The 24807-nt window shown below is 41.8% G+C and overlaps 1 protein-coding gene across 1 annotated transcript in view; it reads right to left on the bottom strand.

Annotated features, from left to right (window-relative positions):
• Positions 1-24807, bottom strand: part of LOC141105330 (MAP kinase-interacting serine/threonine-protein kinase 2-like) — a 221628-nt gene that overhangs the window by 38777 nt on the left and 158044 nt on the right. Inside the window, 3 exon segments of the mRNA XM_073595198.1 lie at positions 10721-10816; positions 14480-14535; positions 22890-22994. Coding sequence (XP_073451299.1) covers positions 10721-10816; positions 14480-14535; positions 22890-22994 — 257 coding nt within the window.

The following is a 24807-nucleotide window of genomic DNA, read 5'->3' on the forward strand; positions in this document are numbered from 1 at the left end:
AAATCATTATTAGCACACAAACACAACAGAACTTACAAATTCCTGCTAATCGAAAAGATAAAACTGTATTAAGTTACCAAATAAAAGATGATGCAGGCATACATGAGGTATGCTTATATACCTGTATATAGAGCGATATACATCCCTCCTCCTTTCTCTAGAAAGGTCTTGAATATGCAATTACTGTTCTTAGCAGATAAAACCTGACGTTCTTCTGTTACTCCTGGAAGATTTAAATTACTATTTGGACCTTTCCCTGGATAAACACCCCCCTGCCCCTACTGGGCCAGCAGCAAAGCAAACCATGCTTCAGTTTAAAACTCCGGTTTACATTCCCTTTCATTTTCTGTGCAATTGTGGCAAGGTCTTGGTAGCTAGTTTTCTGTTTAATCACTTCCAGACCGACACGCGCCAATATACTTTCTGTCTTTGAAGAGGAATTTCGTTGTTATGGCCGGTATCCTCTTCTTAAGCGGGAGGTCCGGTTTCTGATAATAGTGGTCTCTGCGGCAGATTTGCTGCGAGATCACTTTTAATTGGGGGCGGGAGAGGGCCCATCCCCCCTCCCGCAGCGCTCCGGTGCCCTCTGCCACTTACCGGATCCATCAGTAGCGGCGGAGAAGATCTCCTTCCTGGGTATGGAGACGAGTGAGGGGAAGATGGCCCCCATCCATCCCCTTACCATTGCAGGGCAGAAGCGACGTCAAAATGTCACTTCCGCCCATAGCTCTTAAAGGGCTTTTTTTTTATTGCATTTTTGTGTAAATATGAGATCTGAGGTCTGTTTGACCCCAGATCTCATATTTAAGAGGTCCTGTCATGCTTTTTTACTATTACTTTTTTACTATTCCTAATAGGAATAAAAGTGACATTTTTTTTAAAAGAACAGCGTAAAAATAAAAAATAAAAAGGTAAAATAAATAAGAAAAAAAAAATTTTAAACCTGCCCCGTCCCGCCGAGCTCGCGTGCAGAAGCGAACGCATACGTGAGTAGCGCCTGCATATGAAAACGGTGTTCAAACTACACATGTGAGGTATCGCCGCGATCGGTAGAGCAAGAGCAATAATTCTAGCCCTACTCCTCCTCTGTAACTCAAAACATATAAACTGTAGATTTTTTTTAAACTTCGCCTATGGAGATTTTTAAGGATAAAAGTTTGTCGCCATTCCACGAGCGGGTATTAATTTACTCAGCGTTACATTATCATTCACGATATAAAAAAAAAAAAAAGGGCTAACTTTACTGTTGCCTTTTTTTTAATTAAAAAAAGTGTATTTTTTCCCCAAAAAGTGCGCTTGTAAGACCGCTAAGACCGCAAATACGGTGTGACAGAAAGTATTGCAACGACAACCATTTTATTCACTAGGGTGTTAGAAAAAAAAATGTATAATGTTTGGGGGTTCTAGCAAAAAAAAAAAAATGTTTTTAACGATCAAAGAGGGAGAGGCAGCCAGGGACATGGACATTGTGTCACTGGAGGGTTTTATTATGTTCTGCAAAAGGCAGCAGTAGGTCATGCAATGATATGAGCTTTTGCCATTCACTGTTTAGCAGCATGATCAGCTAGGTATTTTATATGATACAAGGGGCCAAAATACACAGCAAAAGCACTGTGCTGTATAACATGCTTTAAAAGGAACGGGATCTATTTCTTTCTTTCTTTTTTTTAGGGTTACAAACGCTTTAACTACGGTTAATCTGCACAGGTTGTTTGTAAATATGCAAACCTCCACGAATAATATGGCCAAGATAAACTTGCTGTCCCTAGATGCAACCAAAGTCTTGAGTGGCCATATCTATGGGTAGTTCTGACCAAATTTGGTTTTGGTGAAGGGTTTATTGCCTGGGTCAAGCATCTCTACCACTGTCTGAAAATGGTTATCAGGGAAGGTGGATGTATTTCTCCCCCGTTTGAGCTCAAAAGGGGTAAGATGGGGTGCCCCTTGTCCCTGCTCTTATTTGCCCTTCCTATTGAGCCACCGGCCACAGGTCCAACCCAAAAATTACAGGTTTGGAGAATTACAGGAAATAATCATGCTTTACCCTGGTGACACCTTACAGATTGCAAGGAGATATCTCCTCTGCCTTACAGGAAGCCATGTTAACCATTTCTCAATTTTGGATTTACTTGGGACTAACTATAAACTGGTCCAAATCAGCCCTAATGTTATTAGATGAAGCAAAGCAGCCAGTAGCCCAATCTTATCCCATTTCGCCTACAACCTTTAAATATTTAGGGAACTAAATTACTCTGTCTCTCACTGACTTCTGCCACTTAAACATAACTCCCTTACCCACCTGCTTCTGCTGCTTTTGGTTGTCCCTTATAGGTAAAACGAATGTAATCAAAATGATCCTTATGCCCCCAACTTTAATATTTTCTACAAAATACACCAGATCAGGATTGTCAATTTCATTTTCTGAACTGTATTGTGGCACACTTAGGTTAGAGCAACTGCAACATCCCAAGGATGATGGAGGGGTGGCTTTACCTAATCCATGGTTGTACTACTTAGCCACTCAGCTACAACATGTGGCTAGTGATCTGCCTCAAACCTGTGACACTCTCACACACCAAAATCCAATTCCACAACTAGAATTCTACTATCAACCCTTGAAGGAACAAATGGATATGCAGACGGCTAAACTCGATGAAATGAAAAATAGAAGCCGTAGAAATAATCTGCGAGTGATAGGCTTGCCAGAGCGGAGCGAGGGCCCTAACCCCATAACATTCCTAGAGGGGTGGTTTAGGGAGATATTTGGGCCTACTACCTTTACACCTCTTTTTGGGATAGAAAGAGCTCATCGAGTCCCCCTCAAAGCCCGACAGGCGGATAACTATCCCAGGCTGTTAATCCTAAAACTTTTGAATTACAACGATAAGGTGACCTTGTTACAGAAGGCCAGAGAGATGGGGGACATTAAGTATAACGGGGTTAGGGTTTCACTGTACCCTGACTTTTCACCAGATCTCCAGAAGCGTAGAGTCGAATTTATACCAATTAAATGCTCGTTGGTGAAATACAAGATAGTATATGCTTTGTTATATCCAGTCTGCTTACGGGTGACAGCACTCGGTGGAACTTTTTTCTTTAATTTGCCGGCAGAAGCGGCACAGTGGTTGAAGGAAAACAGGCAGGACCTGTAGAACTGTGGAATATAAAGTAAATGGAACTGTTTTGACGACTATGTATAGATGATATAGATGAGGGGGGTGGGGAAGAGGGGGTAAGCTGGTCGAGAGTTGTTTTTTTTCTATCTTTCTCGAGACTGTTGTCTCCCTTCCCCCTCCCCCCCCCCCCCTTTTTTTTTTTACTTTTTCTTCTCAGACCCGTTTGTTATAATATCACTATATTATCACCAAAATTGCCACAATCACTATAATATCACTATTGCTATAACATTGATGGTTTAACATAGATGAAGTGGAGGAGTGGAACTACACTTTGGCTGAATGATACAGAGGTATGCAGGAGGGAGAGTAAGGGAGCGCACGGGGTTCCCGCACAGGCTATATGGTGCACTAAAATTATTAAATTTATTAATGCTATTGGTTTGGAATGTGAGGAGAGAAGGGTGGGAGAGGTATGGGAAGGTCACAGGTGAAGCCCTTAGGGCAAGCCCAGATGGACAAGGGTTGGGAAGTAGGGGAGTGAGGGGGGTGGTCAGCGGGGGGGGGGATAAGGGTAGGGCGGGGGGTAAAAAGTACACACCACAAATATTATCACAACGGAAGACACAAATAGGGAGAAGAGTGAGAGATGGGAAGAGAGAGGAACACACAGATTGGAGAAGATTTGAAGGATGGAGGGGAGAGAACAGGACTGGTAGTTGGATGATATATTTTTTTTTTTCTCCATTTTCATTTTTTGATATATTTTGTTATTCTATCATGCAAGACAAGACATTCAGTATAAGTTCTTGGAATGTCTGAGGCCTAGGGGATCCAACTAAGAGAGCCACAGTCCTGTCTGCACTGGACGGGAGGGAGGGGGCCTGGCTTGCTCTGCCTCCAGGAGATGCATTTGACCGGTGCTATTATGTCACAACTCCGCAACCAGAGGTTCCAATCCCAATCTCATTCTGTTCACTCCTCCTATTCGAGGGGGGTCAGCATAATGATTGGGAGGGGAGTAGCGTTCTCCTGCAGAGAGAGCTCTATTGATGAACAGGGCCGATACATATTCCTGCTCTGTTCGATTGAGAACAAAATACGTGTTGGCAAATATTTATATCCCCCCCCCATTTAAGGTGGAGGTTCTGCACAAATTGCTGGAGTTCACATTGGACAAAGTGGGAACTCCAATAATAGCGGTAGGAGACTTCAAACCGGGAAACAGACACAATACAGCAGGAGAGGGATGGCTATCTCGATTTCTGGAGGAAATAGGGTTGAGCGACCTATGGCAAATACACTATCCACAGGAGCGGCAATACTCCTGCTTTTAAAGCTCTTACCTCGCTCTCTCTAGAATAGATATGGCCCTAGGCAATAGAGAAGCAGCATTGTTGGTAAGAAATATAGAGTATGGCCCAAGAGGAGTCTCGGACCTTTCCACGCAGGGGGCAAGACCCAGCCTAAAGAATGGAAAATCAGCCCTTGTTGGTTGGAACTGATTGGTAATCCTGGAGAAGTGATGACCGGACTAAAAGAATTTGTGCAAATCAATGCAGGGATGGCGTTAGCCGGAGTAATTTGGGACTCTAGGCCTATCTCAGAGGTCTTGTGATCCAAAAAGTGGCAAGAACGAAGGGGAAATCTAGAAAGTGGGAAAGAGACAGTAGGAGAGAGGTGACACAGGCAGAGAGGCGATATGTCGAGGATCCAACCCCAGACAGGCAAAAGGTATGGCTAGACAAGCAACAAGTCTCCCATCATAAGGAAGTCAGAGAATAGGTGAATATTCTAGAGTCAGTGCCAGTTTGGAGAAGGGGAGAGAGTGGGGCGTATGCTCTCCCTGCTGATCAGATTAAACACCCCTCCCTCCAATGTCTCGGCGGTTAGGACATCAAGTGGGGAGATTTCCACTGCTGCGACAGAGATAATGCATACATTTAGCGAATATTATAAGTCCCTGTATAAGTCTAAGAGGGAAGATAATGGGGAAAAAATGGAAGGTTTTTTTCAGGGAATAACAATTCCGACCCTGACAGAGAGGGACAAAATAGATATAGAGGCACCTGTGACTCTAGATGAATTACAGCGAGCAGTAGCCAGGATGTCCAACCAAAAGTCCCCAGGCACGGATGGGCTCCCGATAGAAATATACAAACGATATGGAGAGGTATTACTTCCAGAATTGTTGAAGACACTGGAATGGGCATTAACCAATGGGAAACTCCCCACTTCAATGTCGGAAGCCACTATTATCATAATACAGAAGGAGGGGAAAGACCAATTAGATGTTGCTTCTTATCGACCCCATCTCATTATTATGCACGGATGTAAAAATCTTGGCAAAAGTGCTAGCAACCCGTTTAAATCAATATATCCAGAAGCTTATACACCCCGATCAGTCAAGTTTTATACCTAACAGGTGAACTAGCATCAATATTAGAAGAGTCTTCTTAAATATGCAGATTCCAACTGATAACACGGGTTCCAGGGCCATATTGGCCTTGGATGCTGCTAAGGCCTTCGATAGGTTGGAATGGGACTACTTATGGAGGGTGCTCTAGAGAATTTGATTTGGCCCCTCCTTTATTAGCTGGGTGAAAATACTCTACAGGGAACCAAGAGCAAAAATAAAAATCAATAATGAATACTCAGAACTGTTCCAATTGGAGAGAGGGATGAGACAGGGTTGTCCCCTGTCCCTCTTGTTGATCGCCCTCGCGATGGAACCACTAGCAATTATGACTAGATCAATGCCAGACATACAGGGGTTCCGGAGGCAGACAGAAGAGGATAGGATAGCACTGTTTGCGGACGACGTCTTGTTTTTTTTTTAGGGGAGACATTGAGAAATCGTTAAATATAGTGATACAAATAGTTAGAGAGTTCTGGCGGTTTTCTGGACTGGTTAGTAATTGGGAGAAATCGGCTTTGCTGTCGGTTGACCCACTTGGTAGCCAGATACCGATGGGAACTCCCCACCTTAAAGTAGCCACAAAACTGAAATACCTGGGGGTTTGGATCACGAGAGAAGTAAACCAGTATGTTAACAACAACCTAGCCCCACTACTACTTAAACGAAAGCAAAAGGGAGATATCTGGAGCCGTCTCCCTTTACCTGTAGCCGTCTCCCTTTATCTGTAGCAGGACGTTGCAATTTAATAAAGATGATATGGCTACCGCAGATATTATACCTGTTTCAAAACTCCCTGATTTGGATAGGCCAGAAGTGGTTTAAAAAAATAGAATCCCTCTTTAGGGAATTCATTTGGAAGAAGGGTAATCCAGGATTAGTTTGCAAACTATGCAGTTACCGGTTAAACAGGGGGGTATGGCAGTTCCACATCCGAGGTCATATTTTCTGGCAGCCCAGCTGCAACACTTAGCGGGCTGTGGAATTCTAGGAGGGGGGAACCCCAGAGGCAGAATGATGATTATAGGGGCCCCACATAGTATATTAGTGGAGGTATTAGAGGCAGACTCATTTACTTGCAGATGCCAGACAATAAAACTAGCCAGTAAAGTATGGCAGTCAACTAAGGCACTGTTAGGGTATGAGGGGGTAACATAATATACCGCTCTATGGAAAAACAAAAACCTGGTGGAATTAAGAGGCATAGAGAGGCCTAGGGAATGGGAGAGACAGGGCATCAATCGACTATGCCAACTATATGAGGGTAATTTTATAAAAACATTTCTAGCTTTAAAACGGGAATTTAACATATCAGATAATTTATTTTATAAATATCTCCAAATTGGGCACGCTATACATGTGCAGTTTAGGTCACAGAAAATGGAATGGACCCAGATCCCTATCCTTTTAAAAATAATCAACTCAGATACATCCAAAGGACTAATTTCAGAGTTATATACTAGTTTGGAAGATAGAATAGTAAATAGAGCAGGACCTTCTAAGAGCAGAGCGGGATAGGGAAAGAGACCTGGGAGCAATGACTACGGAGGAATGGGACAGGATTTTGAAACGGGAAGCACTAGTCTCAATTTCTCCTTCACAGAAAGTATCTCATTTGTTTTTAATACATAGAGTCTACTATACCCCCCAAAAAATGTTTAAGCTCGGGTGGAGACAAAATGATGAGTGCCCCAGGTGTAGGGCAACAGGAGATTTTATCCACATGGTATGGAAGTGCCCAAAGCTATTTAGATACTGGGTGGAGATAATAGATAGGATAAATAAAACCTTCAAGACCACACTAGAACTGGCGGCCAAAATATGCCTACTAGGGAATATGGAGGTAGGTAGTGCCTCGATCAACACCATTGAAGTAGTGCTGAGATGCCTATACCAGGCGAGAAAATTGATCGCACAGAAATGGCAGGCGCAGAACCCCCCGACTGTGAAGAATTGAGTAGAGACTATCAACTCAATACTTTAGAGTGAGAGAGTGGTATATATTAGGCAAGGTAACTATAGGAAGTTCGAGAGAATGTGGAGGCCTTGGTTAGATGAGATGAGGTGGGCGGGATGGGAGGGAAAAGAAAGGTGAACTTATAAGGCTTTCATGTATTGTAAAATAACACACAATATTTTATGATGTTGTATCTTTTTGATACTTGCGAAATAGTAAAAAAAAAAACAAACAAAATAAAATTAAAAAAAAGTTCTAACATGTGGCATATAGTCCCGTTTAATTATTTTAATGTGATATGGTGAAATGCTGTATTCCTGTCTTTTTCCTTATCCACTGTGTTGTGGGTAAAAGTTGTAGAGCTGGACGTTGGTTAATAAAATCTTGAAAATTCAAAAAAAAAAAAAAATCTACTATATTACACGAAGGCCTGGGACACCTCCTGAAGGTTGAAGTCCCTGCTATTTAGCAATTCTAATAAGATTTTTACAATATACGCTTTTACAAAAGTCACGGAATAAAGTGAAGTAGCTGCAATAGCTTTTGGGCTTCACCTCGTACACACTCATATGGCACAATAACATATACACAGAACAAACAGCAATAGGGCACTAAATGGATAGCCTACGAAGTCACACACCTGCACCATGTAATTACTCAAGGTTCACTCCTCTCCTTCCCAGAACTATGCGCAAAATTATCTCTCCCATGACATATGCATTTTCTATACCTGCAGCTTCAGCATGTGGTACAGGCCCAGGGTGCAGCACGTGACTGTTTGCGGTCTCCCACCGCCATTTTTAATTTCATGCATAGTACTGACATCTCTAAAGATGTTATATCCCTTTGCTACACCATGCTATTGATAGTTTGCTTCAAAGATTACCCTTCTAATGCGGTAAAATACTAGGAGAAAAATGTAAGCCTCTTGGAACATGACCAGTTGGCAAGTGGTCCTGCGGGTCATCCGACAATGCTCTCTTAATGGTACACAACGACTTTCTCAATTATATTCTTTTACGGACCAACTAAACTCCTTTCAAACTATTTAAAAAGGGATAATAGATGACCCACTGTGTGGTAGATGCCACTGAGATTGTGGGGATCTAATACACTTATCCCAAACGCCATATTTACTGGACAGGGGTGATAGATAGCTTAAATAAGGTGTTTCATCTAATATCTTGGTAGATCCAAAGCAATGTAAACTGGGTATCTTAGACACCCTAATAGTGCAGGATTCAATAAAATAAGCCATTTCTAGAGCATTGTTTAAAGCCCACAAACTTATTCTACATTGCTGTAAATCTAGTGTACCACTCTACAGTTACGGAGTGGATACACAGTATGGGGGACACACTCCTATTATTTACCAGCATGGGGGGTGTCCTAAAAATGTTGAAAAACTCTGGCCACCATGGCTTGATAAACCTGGCCTGTGTCCAATAGATCTTGATTTTAGCCGAATGATCGCGGGCAAAAGTAATGGTGGTCATGTATAGCTGAATATTGTCGAATTTAACTATGTATCAAAACTTGTATGTATTTGACATCTGTAACTCTTGGTGAGTATGGATATGGCTATAGTGTCTCATCATCCAGTAAGCATCATACCTTTTCATTATAAACTTTGTAATATGGAATAACTGCTCTGAAACAGTTTGACTTTTTCAAAAAAGAAGTTTTCTCTTCTGAAGTAAAAACAAACAAATTGCCATCTTAAACAGATCAACTTCCTCCCTGTGTGGCCTGAAAGGTGGCAGGGGTGGGGGTGGGGTGGGTTCTTAGAGTGTGAGAAGCTGGCACAGCCAGGGGATTTGCAGGGAGATCGGAGGACATAGGGGGTGGGGATTACAGGGAACAAAGAGTATAGCAGCACAGTGGGGAGGAAGAGAGAGGGCAGCAGTGGTGGTGGAAGTCACTTTTTTTTTTTACAATAAAACATTTTTATTAAAGAGAAAGCAGTTTACATACTTCAAAGAGTACAGATGTAAAATAGTGCAAAACATTGATAACAGTTGTGGGTAGGTCCACATAGAATCAAGAATAACTGGTTTCAAATGTAACTTGGGCAAGAAGGTGTATTACAATATATAATCTGTTAGCAGATACTCTTGCAAATAATATAGGCCACAAACCAGTAGAGCAAAGTAAAATGAGACATAAAGAAAAGGAAAAATCAGTAAAAGTCTTGGCGAGGGTTTGTAAGGTTATAGCAGTCCAATGGAGCCACTGAAGGACTCATTCTATCCAGATGGGGCATAAGGCAAATGACAATTGATAGGGGGGACAGTCAGTCAGTGATCCAACCTTCTTTAAATGGAACGACGGCAGCCCGTGCTTTAGTGGAGATTTCACCCTGTGTCTAATTGCAGATAATGGTCAGAATATTGAAGCACCAACCTAGGCAACCATAATGTGTTACATTTTTCAGAGGATTCCCTAGCAATAGCCACCATTTTTGAATGAATGGCTGCAATCAAGTTTGTCAGTTGCTGGTCACAGCTATTCTTTTAAAAGTCTGGGGAACAATTCTGGTAAAAGTTCATAGTTGCTGAAGTGACTATGATCTTATAGCAGATGGTGAATGCTGTGGACTTACTGACCTGTCCAGCTGGGAGGTGCTCTGACATAAGTCTTACATCCATAGCAGCAAAAGGGTTAAAAGGGAATTCATGTTTTCAATACATCAGAACGTCTCCCTTTTATCACAGTCTAAGGAAAGTTATCTGCCCCTTGCATTTGCATTATAAAAAGGAACTTAGTAGAGAGGTGTACTGTTGTACCGCCAGAACCTCTCTCAGGTTGGGTTTCCTCTCCCCCAATGTTGTGCAGGCTGATAGGTGAATGTAAGAGTATTCACGGGGTGGATAAGGCTGTTGATGTCAATCCTATCAGAATGGAAACCACATACACGGTTACAAAATTTGTTCTTTCAAGAAACTTTTTCTATCATGCTCCTTAAAATTTTCTCATCACTGCAGTCAAAAATTAATATCAATTTGACCCCACTAACCATTAAAAAAAATAAAAAAAAAAAAATCAAAAGGAGCATTCTTAAAACAAACATTTTGAACAAAATGAATCATTGATAATGTAACAGAATGCAAAATAAAGAAATAAACCCCAAGGGAAACATCCAATATATGAATATTACTCTACAAAGAAAAAGAGAATGCTATGAGTTACAAGTAACCTTTGAATTAGATAAAGTCAATATTTTTTCCTCACCGGAGTTAAAAGTTCTGGGGTGGATATAGGTGAGCAGTCACTGTTAAGTTTGATTCCACTACCAAGGTCAAAATCGCAGATCTTCACTGGTGATACCTAGCAAACAGCAGATAAATTTATACATACAAATGGTGTGCAACAATTTGTCTGAATTGAGTTTTTGCATGCACTGTATTCAGATGTTGACTTTTAGTTCTAGCAGTTTTACAATGTATCACTATGCTGAATGTAGTTAGAGTATAAAGAGAGTGGAGAGGGAACGTCTGTCAGTTTTTTTTTGCTTTCGGTGCCCCCAATACCAAGATTCACCCTCTCTATATATTCTGTTTACCATTATCATTAAAAGTGAAAGTAAAATGATAAATTTTGGGTTGTCCCCAAAAAACCGTAATAGAGGGAAAATCTTCCAATGAGGACACTAGTTCTGGTGATCTGGGGGTCCCCAAGGAATTCCCTTAATTTTCAGGGATTTCCTCTCACTTCCTGTTTGGCTATGGGACAGGAAGTGAAGGGAAATCTCTGCAATGAGACACAGATGGTGAAAAAAAATCAGACAGGGGTTTCTAACCCTGTTAAGTAGAACACCAGGCAAACAGCTGAAATATACATAAAGTACATGGACATTTTTAGCTGCCAAAAGACTCATACCCTTGTCTACCCACTCATGATTTCCATATCATGGCATGTTCCATAAATCCCCAATAGTCCTGTTAAAAATAGGCTCAATGAACCATCACAGGAATTAAAAATAATAATTAACACATTAAAAAAAAGAAATTGTTAATAAAAACTTCAAAAGAAATAAATAGCAAAAACTAAATCCAAAATTTAACTTAATAGCCAAGCATACGTTTTACTACAAATAACAATTTTTAAACACATTTAAAAGACTTGGTCTGCTGAAAAACTACCATGTCAAAAGCCCCTCAATAAGAATATATGCATATAAAATCAACTCCAGTACATCTAAAGATGAGGTATGTAAAAATATTTGGCATCACATCAACATATCCAACTTGTGATCTGCTTAGCTCACCATTATTTAGCACAGTGTTTCTTAAACTTTTTTTGGTCAAGGCACCATTTAAAAGTAAGGCACCTAATTATAAAGTTTAAAAAGCAAACTAATATAGTTTTACATAACGCAGCAACATCCACACATGTACGGCACCCAATGTTAGAGGTGATTTATTCTTATAAAGCAAATACACCTTTATTCTGGTACTTAAAGCCATAAAGCCAGAAAACGCTCTGGCAAGTATAGAGTTTTAACTGCTGCTAGGAAATGATCAGACAAATGACATAATAACAATAATAACTAACTTGCCGCACTGAATGTGATTATGTGCAAACCTAAAATAGTGGGGCTGTGTACATGGACTCAGGGCTGAGATCTTCCCTCTCCCTTACTGACTTGTCATAGGAGGCTGAACCTCGTGAACTATATGGCTGCCATTGATGCTGCTGCATACTGGAGAGTGGGACACACTAGAGAATCCTAATGAGCAGTGTGGTTTGGATCCCTTTGTGAGATGATTGTCATTTATGCGGATGTGACACTGCAGGGAGGGCCATTTGTTCTGGTAAGAGCCCATTATCTCATGGATGGTGATGGTCCATGGGGTGATTGCAAGATTTGATCAAATGCATTTCTTCTACTATTAACACAGCAGTGATTTGGAAAGCATTCAACTGGGACTTTCATCACATTCCTTTCTATTATATACACCTAATGGATTGTATGATTTTGTACTTTTGACTTTTATATAATCGATTCACTTTTTAATACATTTAGTGTGGCAAGTTGTTTACTTTGGTACTGACTAGTGTTCCAGAGTTTCTCTTCTCCCTCAGTTTCTCTCCCTTAGGGTCCTATCACACAGACCGTTCATTTCATCAGTTCAGTTCATCTGTTTTTCATCAGTTCAGTCCATCAGTTTTTTTTACATCCTATTACTACCAATGCAAAAACGGATCAAAAACTGACCATTTGTCAGTTTACATACATTTTTCGTCTGATCCGTTTATTTGACCGATGAAAAATAGGGCTTTCATCCGTTCAAAAAAAATGGATATTGACGGAAGTGGATGAAAATAGATGATCATCCGTTGTCATTCGTTTTTCCATAGGAATGCACTGATGTCCATTTTCATCCTTCAACGGATGTAATGTCTCATAAGACTTGTAGTTCTGCAACAGCTAGAGGGCCACAGGTTGAGCACCCATGGTTTAAATAATGCTAAAATATTGGCGTTGCCTATTAAAGAATGTGTGGTTAAATAGAGTCTGAGATAGAAGAGGGATGGAGGCAGAGAGAAAGAGGGAGGGATGGATGGATGGGAGGGAGGGAGGGAGAGGGAAGGAAAGAGGGATGGAGGGAGAGAGAAGGGGAGAGAGAGCGAGCTGGGTTCTCAGCCATAATGCACTTTGTTCTTTGCAGACCGAACGAGATTCTACTACAGTTCAGCCATAATAAATCTTGTTCTTCCTCACCCCAATTACTAACGCAGCTGGCATCTTTCCAAGGCAGCTCCATGCCACAACACGCTGCACCGGGTGATGGCGGAGCAGTGCAGCTTTATTATTTGGGGGGGGGGGGGGGTCAGACCCCCGGCCCAGTCCGGGGCAAAGCATATTTTCCGGGATTCTGCCTGTGACACAGTCAGACCAGGACATTCACTGTCTGGTGAGCGGGCTGGAGGGAGATGGGAAGCTCCATTGCTGAACCAGGAAATAACCATGTTAGAGACTGGCTTTACAGCACAAAATCCTTTGGCTAGTATAACTACAGTGGCAAAAACTGGTATGTGAACCGCCCTCCCCGGCATTAACTGGTTTTCTGCAGCACAACAATAGACAAACAATGTGCTTAAGCCGAACATACACAAACAATTCGAATTTCTAATGTCTTCTACTGAACACACCCATTAAACAATCACAGTGTTGGGAGGAAATAGTAAGTGAACCCATATATTAACAATGAAAGCTAACTGGAGTCAGTCATTTGCACACCTGGAGTCCAAATAATGAAAATTATTGTTTAGAGCTATTTTTATTGATAAAAGACACTCAAACATTTTAAGATTGCTGTCCATAAGAAGCATCAGCTGATGTAAACCATGCCTCGCAAAAAGGAGCTCTCTGAAGAGTAGTTTGACTTCATAAAGCTGGAAAGGGATACAAAGCAATCTCAAAGTGCTTAGGCATCCATCTGTCAACAGTTAGACAAATTGTCTATGAATGGAGACAGTTTAGTACTGTGGCTACTTTTGTTAGAAGTGGGGGCCCAGCCAAGATGACTCCCAAGGCACAATGCAGAATCCTTAATGGAGTAAACCACTAGCAAAAACAAGCAGATAAACATTACAATTCATAAAGTATATTAGGGCTGCACTGATACCATCTTTTTACCTACGAGTAGGAGTACCGATACTTTTGGTCAAGTACTCGCCGATACCGAGTACTAATACCTTTGGGGTGCGATTTGAGCCCATACAAAATTAATAGGCTCAAATAGCCCTGCAAAGAATCGCATGCGATTTGAGCAGGAATGCGGTGCAATTCTTGTCCGAAACACACTAGTACTTGTGCAAATGCTATGTATTGGCACCAATACCTGTATCTATGCGAACCTAACACACACACATATTGCTTTTTCCTGTGTGGTTAATAGCAGTTTTCATAAAACTGTATATACACAAGGCCGCATAACAGTATTGCGACTATAATTATATAATCGCCATTTTCAAAAGATTTACCTGATGAGGACTTTCACAGAGGATATTTTCAGGTTTCAGATCCCGATGTGCAATACCTGGAGAAATATACACTGCTGTTAGTATAATCTTATTAATGTGGTCTTTGCTGTAAAATGCCAGCACTGCTTTTTAGATCAGGGTCCCACATGCCCCTATAAAAACTGCTGCATAACTGCTGAAAAATGTTACATCATATACTTACCTTACCCGTCTTTCTCCAGTGGCACCTAAACAGGGGGACGCCATGTTCTTTATAATGAGATAATGGGAACAATGAGGATCCCGAAAAAAAAAAAAAAAAGGACACCCTTGCAACCGGACTGAATGTCTTTCTGGTGAGATTTGATATACTCATCACTCCGCCGGAACCAGAAAGACAGTGATATCACACTCTTCAATACAATTTTCTCTTACAAATACAACACTTTCAGCTACTATCTTGAAGCAATTTTCACAGGTCGGGGAGAGCAGATCTTGCATTGAACTGGAAGGCCTGCTTAAAGTGGATGTAAATCCTCACATATACCCAGTGAAATGAACGGCCTCAGAAGATACACAGAGATGAAACAAATCTCCCTACTTAAGTTTTCCATGTACATTTGCTGTCTTCAGCTTGCTATATTCTTTGGAATTCTTACTGGGTGGGTTACTTATTGGGTTAGAATTGTCACTTCCTCATTCAGCAGTAGCAGTGTAGTCTTGGCTTACACTGGGAGACAGCTGACTGGAGGAAAAGCACACACCCTCCCTCCACATTGGCAGAAGAAAGACGATACTTTCAGAGCTGTGCTGTGACAAGACAAGTTCTCTGCTAATCTATTTAGCAACCTCCCTCGACAAATTTTCAGCTGCTTTTATCTTCCATCTAGAGGAACCTGTCAGAAGTTATCATGCTGATAACAGAAGAACGGAGCCGCATAAAAACATGGGACTTAGGGCTTAGGAGAGGGATAAGAAAACACCACAGATGTATGTGCCCAGGTCAAATTTCATGAATCGGGTTTACATCCACTTTAAAAAGGGGTTGTAAATCCTCACGATCCACGGCTCCAGACCACCCTTTTTCTTACCTAAACCTGATCGTTCCCATGACAGGGACAAGCGCAGCAGCTCCAGCTGCTGTCTCGGGCCTAAATAGTATATAGGTAAGGGGGGTAAATTGGCACTGCCCGAAGTGAAAAATAAAAATATAACAAAATCAGTGGTTATCTTGGGAAATTGAAAAGGTATACCATCTAGTGACATGCACTGTCTCTTTAAATCACAATATTAAATAACATATGCAAACTAAAAATCCCATAAATGCTGAATTACACATATGTCAACCTGTGGTAAAGTGCTATGTGTGCTTCTAGTGCAAAAAAATTGTGCATCAAATTAGTCCATAAATCAGAATAAAAATATATGTATGTGCAAACAATCACAGTTCAAGAGATATATAGTGATTTCCAAAGTGACTTGTGCTTGGTGCGATGGCATACTAAGCTCCACTAACACGTTTCGTCATACAGACCGCATCTGAAGCGGCCCCTTCAGATGACGTCCGTATGACGAAACACGTGACGGTGGAGCTTGGTACGCCTTTATGTCACTTCCGGTTTTGGAGTTTCCAATCTGTGGAATGCAAGGCGTCCCAGATCTATTGCTGCTGACACTTGTATTGATCCTGTAGCACTATTACAAGTGCGTTTTTCTTTTGTGCAGCATCCTGGAGCTAGGTCGCAGCCACCAAGTAAGCCCAGCTGAAGATGCAGAGACTGTTCACACGTGCAAAGTACAGATGACAGGAGACAGAAGAGGATCTGGGAAACGAGCCAAGGTCAGGGCACGCAGGAGGCAGAAAAACACAGTAGATGGAGCCGGGTTGGTACATGGGAAGTCCGACACAGAATACAACTAATATGCAGAAAAACAGGAGCGCAGAGAAACTAGGAAGCTGCTCAGGCAATGTGAACTGCACATTATATAGATATATAGATATAGATACAGATAGAGAAGCAGAATGGGAGGAGGCCAAGAAATGATAGAAGGGAAAGAGATAAAAATTCACAGTAGAGCAGGCAACGCCCATAGGTGAACATAAAAGCCAAAAGCACATGTGAGTAGAACCACCACAATCACTGCCGATCACTCACTTTGTTCATTCATAACTGAAGCATAGTAAATTGCCTTTACTATGCTTCAGTCTGAATAAACAGGAAGCCGCTGAGTACAGAGCTCTTCTTATTCATTCACTGTCCAGTGCAGCTGAGGCTGCAGAGAAAGGGACTCTGTCCTCAGTCCCTTTCTCGGTCTCAAAAGTGAGACATCAAGGGTCTTTTTAGACCCCTGATATTCCACCAAAGAGCCCCAAATGAGCTCCTAAAAAATTGTATAAAAAAAAAAAAAAAATTGTAAAAAATCAAAACTTCTGACATCGTCCTACTTACACTGTCCACTGCTCTATTGACCGATTGACCACTCTTGGGCACTTTCACATTGAGCAGCGCCGGGCATCGGCTATTTTTAGCAGCGCTTTACCGTAGTTTTTGCCACACTTTTCGGCCGCTAGCAGGTCGTTTTTACCCCCCGCTAATGGCTGAAAAAGGGTTAAAAGCGCCCGCTTTGCCAGCGCTGCCCATTGATTTCAATGGGCAGGGACACTTTAGGAGCGGTGTAAACACTGCTCCTACAGCTCCTCAAAGATGCTGCTTGCAGGACTTTTTTGAGCGTCCTGCCAGCGCACCGCTCCAGTGTGAAAGCCCTCGCTATAGCGCCTGTAAAGCGCCTCAGTGTGAAAGGGGTCTTAAGGTAGTGTCAGTTTATATTTTTTACAGTGACAGGTTTTATTATATTTTTCTATGTTTTTCTTACTATTGAGTTAGGCCTTGCTATTTAATTTTTTAAAAGAAATAAGGGCGCCGAACCCCGGTGATCCTTGATCTGTTTCGTGTTGTTCAGGTAGATCTCCGCCTCTCAAAGGTTGCCTACCCTTGATCTAAGGATATATCCCCGATAGGTTCAAAGGGTGGTTTCTGCAGGGCAGAGAGAACCAAGTTGAGATCCAGAGGAAGCCCAGGGTGCTGCAATAAAGAAGTTCCCCGTACCTGTTGTCACTTTTTCAAAAGAGTGTGGCCATGCGGGGATCTACCTACACGACCATGTCATTCATTCACAAAGTTCTGTGAATGCTTGAACTACAAGTCCTGACATCCTTTGCAGCTGTCGGCTTGTATTCCTCAGTGAACTACCATGGCGATGTTGAGTGCTGTGGTAGCTTACACTGACAGTGTATGGCATGGCACCAATGATCTGCTACTAAAAAAAAAAAACTTTTTACCTGCAAAAAAAAATGTGCATTTATTTCTTTTTTTTTCAAAGGTGAACTTATTCTTTAATGTGAGATACAGCTTGAATAAAGTTTTTTACTAGTGAGAGCAAAGCCAGGAGTCTTTAAAAAAGAAAGGACAAGGCCAAAGGCCATGTTTTGGTCAAGACCTGATTGTAGGAAGGCTAGAATGGAAGGCACAGAGTAAACCCTGGGATTGAACTGCCTGTGTTCATACCAGGCAAAAAGGTACTACAGTAATCTTTCTGGAAGTGGCTTTTCTTGCTTTCGGCAAAGTAGGAATAACAGACTCAGAGACCCCTCTATTATTTAAGACCTGTGTTTCAAGAGCCATGTCATTCAAGCCAGAGACTGAGGTCATCTGCTAGAAGCCAGAGTATGTAATGCCTTTGAACTAGGTTTTTCTGGGTCAGTTTGGTGCAATAGGCATTCGAATGTCCTCTCTTGTCCTGTCTTTCTGAGTAGATGAGGTAGAATTTGCACTGAGGGCAAGGCATGGGTTAGTCTGAACTGAGACCAGAGAATTATCAAGGCATCCAAAGCCAACACTAGGATCCTTGGACCTGGCCACAAATGGATCTCGTTTGTTGCTAAACCCGGAGGCTAGGATGCCTACATCTGGAATCCCTAAATTCTGACACATTTGATTAAAGATGTCTAGGTGCAGGGTCCATTCCCCTTGGTTAAGGCAGTGGCGGCTGAGGTAGTCTGCTTTCCAGCTGTCCAGTCTTGGGATGTGGATCACAGAGATTGCTGGACAGTTACTTTCTGTCAAGAGATTATCTGGCTTGTTTACTTCAAGGCTGTATGATTCCTGGTGCCTTCTTGATTGATGTATGCAGTAGCCATGACACCGAATGGCCCCCTGTGATTGGTTGTCCTTGCAGAAGGGGAGCCCAAGTTTTGTAAAGCCATTCATATTACTTTGAACTCCAGAATGTTGATGGGAGTCATAATGTCCCCTGGACCATGAGAGACTGGAACACTCCTCCCCAGCCTAAAAGACTGGCATCTGTTATTACTTTCCAGAGATAAGGAAGAAAAGACTTCCCTATTGTTCCCAAAAGTGGAACTTCCGCTTATGTCTCTCCCCCCCCCCCCCCCCGGTGGCACATTTAGCACCTTTCGGGGTAGGTGTGCTGTAGGGACATGGAAACGTCGGTTGCGTTGCTGACATCACTGGATTCCAGGAAAATAAGTGTCCTAATATTAAAAGTCAGCAGCTACAGTATGTGTAGCTGCTGACTTAGGGAATTCCTTGCTTGGTTGGACAGGATCATGGGTAGTTTGGCAGAAGGAGACTGTTTGTTCCAAGCGGACATACAAAAAGGAGGCTACCATGAGGCCTGGAACTCTCATTGAGAATCTCATTGTGGATTACCTCTTTGATCTCATCTTAAGCAAGGATTCTGAGACAAAGAGTGTCCAGTACCCAAGTATTCCAGGTGAAGGCTGGAGAGCAGATTCTTGGAAATTGATCACCCAATCAAAGACCTGGAACATCTGAATTGTCTTGTGGACATTTGCAGACAGCAGTAAGGGAGACGATTCATTCAGGGGAAAGTTCAAGCAAATAGCTTTTGACCTGGATGCCCGGAGTTCTTAGAAAGGCAAGAGGTGCTAAGACCTTTCCAAATAATATGGGAGCAGAGGACAAGGTGAAGGGCAGTGAGACAACCTGGAAAAGGCTTGTATGCCACTGCAAAGTGCAGAAAGTGCTGATGAGGTCAATAAATGAGAACATTCGGATAGGTCTATAGATGCCAGGTATTCCCTCTCAGGGAGGCAATTATCGACCTTGCGGATTCCCTGAAAATTTTTAGGTTATCAGAATAGGAAAAATATCCCTATTGGGCTCTGGTACTGTAAACAGGATTGAATAAAATTGTTTAAACCTGTCATATGAGGGTAACTGGCACTACTTACTGGAACAAGGGATGACTCAGGGCTATCTGCAAACCATGGGCAGTTCTTGGTTGATATGAGAGTAGAAAACTATGAACAGGTAACGTTTTGAACCAGCAATTGAACCCACAGGTTTGTGATGTCTAGGACCAAGAGAGAGGCAAACCAACAGATCACCCCACCAGTCTTAGGAGTGAGGGCACCCCCAAAGGGAAAAGGGCTTGGGGGGAAGACTTGGTGGGTTTAGTGGCCCGAAAGGAAGGCCTGAGCTTAGATTTTGAAGTTGAAGTGTTCTGAGTTTTGAGGAGGGAGAGGCACCCGAGGAGGGGGGCTTGGAATCTTCCACTGTGGGAGTAAAACCTTCCCTCTTGTTCTAAGTGGCCTGCATGCTCCGAACATGCGTCACACCCGCCAACTGTGCACCCGAAAGTGACATCATCTCTGCCCGCCTATGCACCCGTGTCTACCAGGAAGCACTGGGAGCTACTAACCCAGCCAATGGCTAGCAATCTCTGGAGCAGCACTCAGCAGGATTGGTCCGGAGCTGTCCAGTAGATGTAGTTAATTATGTGAAGATCTTGCAAGCCAAACATGGATTAATGCCTCTGTGAGGTAAGGTGAATCAATTATAGACAAGCTGCAAACACTGACCACGTTTCATTTCGTGCATATACCAAAATTATATAAGTAATTGTTTCTGCGCTAAAAATTACAAATATATCCCAATTGCTAAAAGGTGTGTATATAATATAGAACTGTGCTCCACAATTTCAATATATTAAAATCAAAAAAGTGCCAGTAATACATAGAATGAATACAATCATTTTGTAAAAGTATCCGATAAAGTGCAACATGCAGAAAAAAACACGCACGCCATACAAACGCTTGTTTCATACAACACACTCTGGAAAGACTGGTGCACTCACGCACCTGCATATTGTGAGTACCCTTCTGGAGGGAAGTTTTAATATACTTTTAATAAATCCTGAACTGTATCACACTATGGAGCTTTTTCTTTTTTTATGTGAAACTATTTGATGTCATCTGAGAGAGTTGGAGGTTACACCAGCATACCCTGTATGAGCCCAGGAGTGGCTCCAATGCGTGTTTAGACACCGTTTAATTACCGTGTCACACACTTAAAGGTGAGCGCAAGCACAAGTGGGGGGTCACAGGAGAGCACTGAAACATGCTGTATTGTGAACACCATTAAGGAGGAGCATGATGAACACTGTTTTTTGTGGACACTTTATATCTGCACTTTACGTCTTGTTATCAATGGACTGAACTTTTTTGAATGTGGACACTTGATTGTTACACAATTAGCACTTTGATCTTATATTTATAATCATATGCATTATTGTTTTCCCTTTTTTTTTTTTTTTTTTGCATGTTGCACTTTATCGGATACTTTTACAAAATGATTGTTTTCATTCTATGTATTACTGGCACTTTTTTGATTTTAATATATTGAAATTGTGGAGCACAGTTCTATATTATATACACACCTTTTAGCAATTGGGATATATTTGTAATTTTTAGCGCAGACACAATTACTTTAATTTCAGTAGATGTAGTTGTTTTACAAGTGCAATTATTATCACTGCTGTCAGTTGACACTTTTGAGATTTTATAAATTATTAAGCTGGTGACAAGACTTAATGTATTAAGAGTCGGGGAAGGCGGAAAACACCTGTTTGCAGTGCTTCTTAGCCCTCTCTGTGCCAGTGCTTCTGCTATTTCTGTGCTTGACCACAAGAGAGGTCAACACAAGGTTATTTTCAACAAAAGGACACTTGTTTTTAACTACATACAATGAGATTTGAGTCAGCCGGGGAGGACATGTGGCCGTTCAGCCCCTCCCGCTGTAGGCCGTAGATCAGAGTAGGAGAGCAGCCGGGAGTCATGTGACCGGCCAGTAGAGATCTGAAAAAAGGTATTTAGAATCATTGTTTTCAACAAGCATGTACACAGTGTGTTATGGCTGGATAAAAGAGAGGGGCTGACAGTGAAATGTTTTAAAGTTTACTTTGCTAATGGCGGCGGGGGGGTGGGGTGGGGTTGAGACAGAGTGCGCGCGCGCACACACACACACACACACACACACACACACACACACACACACACACGCTGACAGGGAGGAAGGAGGAGAGAGGAGATCAGCAAATGATGGAGCCACATAAACTGACCACGGGAATCAGGGATCAGCAGCCATGACTGCCGTGGTCAGCACACCAAGGGGGACACAGGAACAGGCAGGATCAACCAGGTTTTTTACTGCTTACAGAGGGACAGGTTAGACAGCACGAACACTGTGCTGTTTAACCTGCTATAAGGGAACAGGATCTTCCTTTTTCTTTTTTTTTAGGGTTACAACCACTTTAAATACACTAACAAATTAAACCCCAACTCCAGCTCACACTTTAGAAGCAGTTACAGCAAACAGTGTTTTGCTTTTTGGGAATAATTTACATGAATAATTAAAAGTTAATCATTGTAAGCATCCTCATCAGTATGGAATTGTTTGTCTTATCTCTGTAAACTGATACATCTGCAAGAGAGCTTGTTCTTTTGAAAAAAAAAAAAAAATGTGCATTTATTTTTTTGGAGCCTGTAGGTCTCCTGCAGATCTGTCAGTGTATCTGTGTGTCCACACATCCTGTACAGGCAAGCAGATACAATCTGACAGGAAGAATCAATGAACTACCACAGTGCTTCAGAGCACCATGGTAGTTCATTGAGAACTGCAAGCTGACAGCCGCAAAGGAGCCGTGTGAATGAATGACGCGGCCCAGTGGGCGGACCCCTGCACGGCCACGCTGATTTCAAAAAGTGACAGCTATTACAGGGAACTTCTCCCTGTACTGCTGTCACAGGGAGTGCAGGGATCGTGCAGAGGCTGCAGCATTGAGAACACCTTACGTTTTACACCTAAAAACAGGTAGAATGTGTAACATGTTGCCAAAGGTGAACTTATCCTTTAATACTTGCTTTAAAATTGCAAATTGGCAAGCCACTGTCAACTCAGACTTCACATATTTTTGCAACATACATGCCATTCTAAAAAGAGGTCATATTTTTATTGCTTGTTGTACAAAACAAACTATACTGAGTTGTTGACATAGGAGATTAAACTGAAGCAAAAGCCAATGTAGCCTAAAAATGTATAGAAAGTACCTTTGTTATGCAAGTAGTTCAAAGCTTCAGCAATATCTCTCACAACAAAACTGGCTTCCCTTTCATTGAAATGTCTCCTTTGGTGAATGTGATTTAGTATAGAACCTGTAAAAAAGCAAAACAGCAGCACTGTATTAAAGCGGGGTTCCACTCAAATTTTTAACTTAATCTTACCCCCTTCAGTTAATTGCATAGATGTTCAAATGCTGCGCGAAAATTTTTTTTTATCGTTGTAATTACCTTTATATTGTACTTTATTGTGGCACTTCCTGTCTCTCCTCCCATGGGAGTAGGCGTGTTTATTGCCTTTCCCCGGCGCCGCACTGTCTCCTGGGAGCTTAGTGTCAGGCTTCCCAAGATTCAGTGCGGGAACAATGATCATGCATGTGAACAAGCTGTGAATGAACAGCATTCACCGCATCCAGGAAATCAATGCTTATGGGCTTCACATGCCCACAAGCAAGATGGAAACAGCCAGCATCACATTTTTAAAGTTATTCTTCAGTACGAAAACAGACAGAGGCGGAAATATTACACCCAAACTGTGAGTATTATTTTGGGATTAGCAAAGTGTCTCAATGACCTAAAAAAAAAAAAAAAAGATTGGCCGGACTCCCACTTTAAGGTACTCTCAGTCACTGGTTTATATGCAAACCAAGGTTTCCCAAATTCCCTCATGTCTTTCCCAACTGAGAACACTTTCTGTACCTGGTAATTGTGTAAAATTGTACTTTATTTTACTTTTCATAAAATCATTTTTCTCCACAGCATCTCACCTCTACATATAAGCCCTGCCTTGAGGTGCCTTGAGGTGACTGAGCATTAGTCAATCAGATGCACAACCCCATCTAGTGGCTATACCCCTTCACATATGAAAAGCAGTAGCAAGCAGTGAGGAAAATGGTAATAACCATCCTAACTACAGCAACAAGCCAACATGCAGAAACTACAATAAAGAAAATACTTCACCTCATCTAATCAGAGTGCATTTGTTAAGAAAAATGCAAATCCTTCTGTAAACGGCACCCGTGCAGAGCGGGTGACCTCCCATGGTTACTATACAGCAGTGCAGCTGCTTAGCACGGGACAGTGGCAATCACTATAGTAACGGGGACTTCTACAGGAATTCTCCACTTATACAGTGGTTTCACAGGTATGACGTTTACATGCAACTATTCAATAACACTCATACCTGGAATTCCCCTTTAATGAATTGGCCAGTGTCAAGTGAATACAAAGGATTAGGATCTTTTCAGAACTAGGCTGTTATGCAGTAAGAAACAGAGAATTTATTGCTCGACTCCCAACCTGTAAAATATTGCAGCTGAGCAGCAAAGAAATAGATCCATGGACACAATGCAGAGAGACCAACTCATTTACTTTTGACATTGAAACGTTGTGAGACTGAGACTAGAATTTTTTTCCTTCAAAAGAAGGTCTTGGGACATGCTACTGAACTTTTTAAAGTAGATCAGAGGGATGCAGCTTGGGCAATCGTGGAGGAAATGCAGCAGATGTGGCATCAATACCATGTTAAATAGATTAATTAAAAAATTAGGATGCACTTGGTGATGAACCAAAAAATTCAAATAGCCAAGTATTTCAGATACCCCCTGTACATGGGAAAATGAAACACCTACAGAATCTTTGGGTAGATATGTGGATTTGTTCCAGTTACATAAAAGCCCAGAGAAACATCCAAAGTCCCCTATCATTATAGGCACAACATGTTCGAGAAAGAAATGTGTATAAAAAGGTAAAAGCAAAAAGCATGCGGCTCACATACAGATATGTTTTCCTCTGTATTCCCCACTAATAAATCCAACCACCTGCTCTGTGTAATCAAGACAGCAAGAGGTTCAATAGCAAGTGCAAAAATAAAAGGGATAAAGAGAAGCCCTGATGAGTTAAAATTTGA

Source organism: Aquarana catesbeiana, linkage group LG01 (genome assembly GCF_042186555.1).
Source record: "Aquarana catesbeiana isolate 2022-GZ linkage group LG01, ASM4218655v1, whole genome shotgun sequence".
Taxonomy (NCBI): Eukaryota; Metazoa; Chordata; class Amphibia; order Anura; family Ranidae; genus Aquarana; species Aquarana catesbeiana.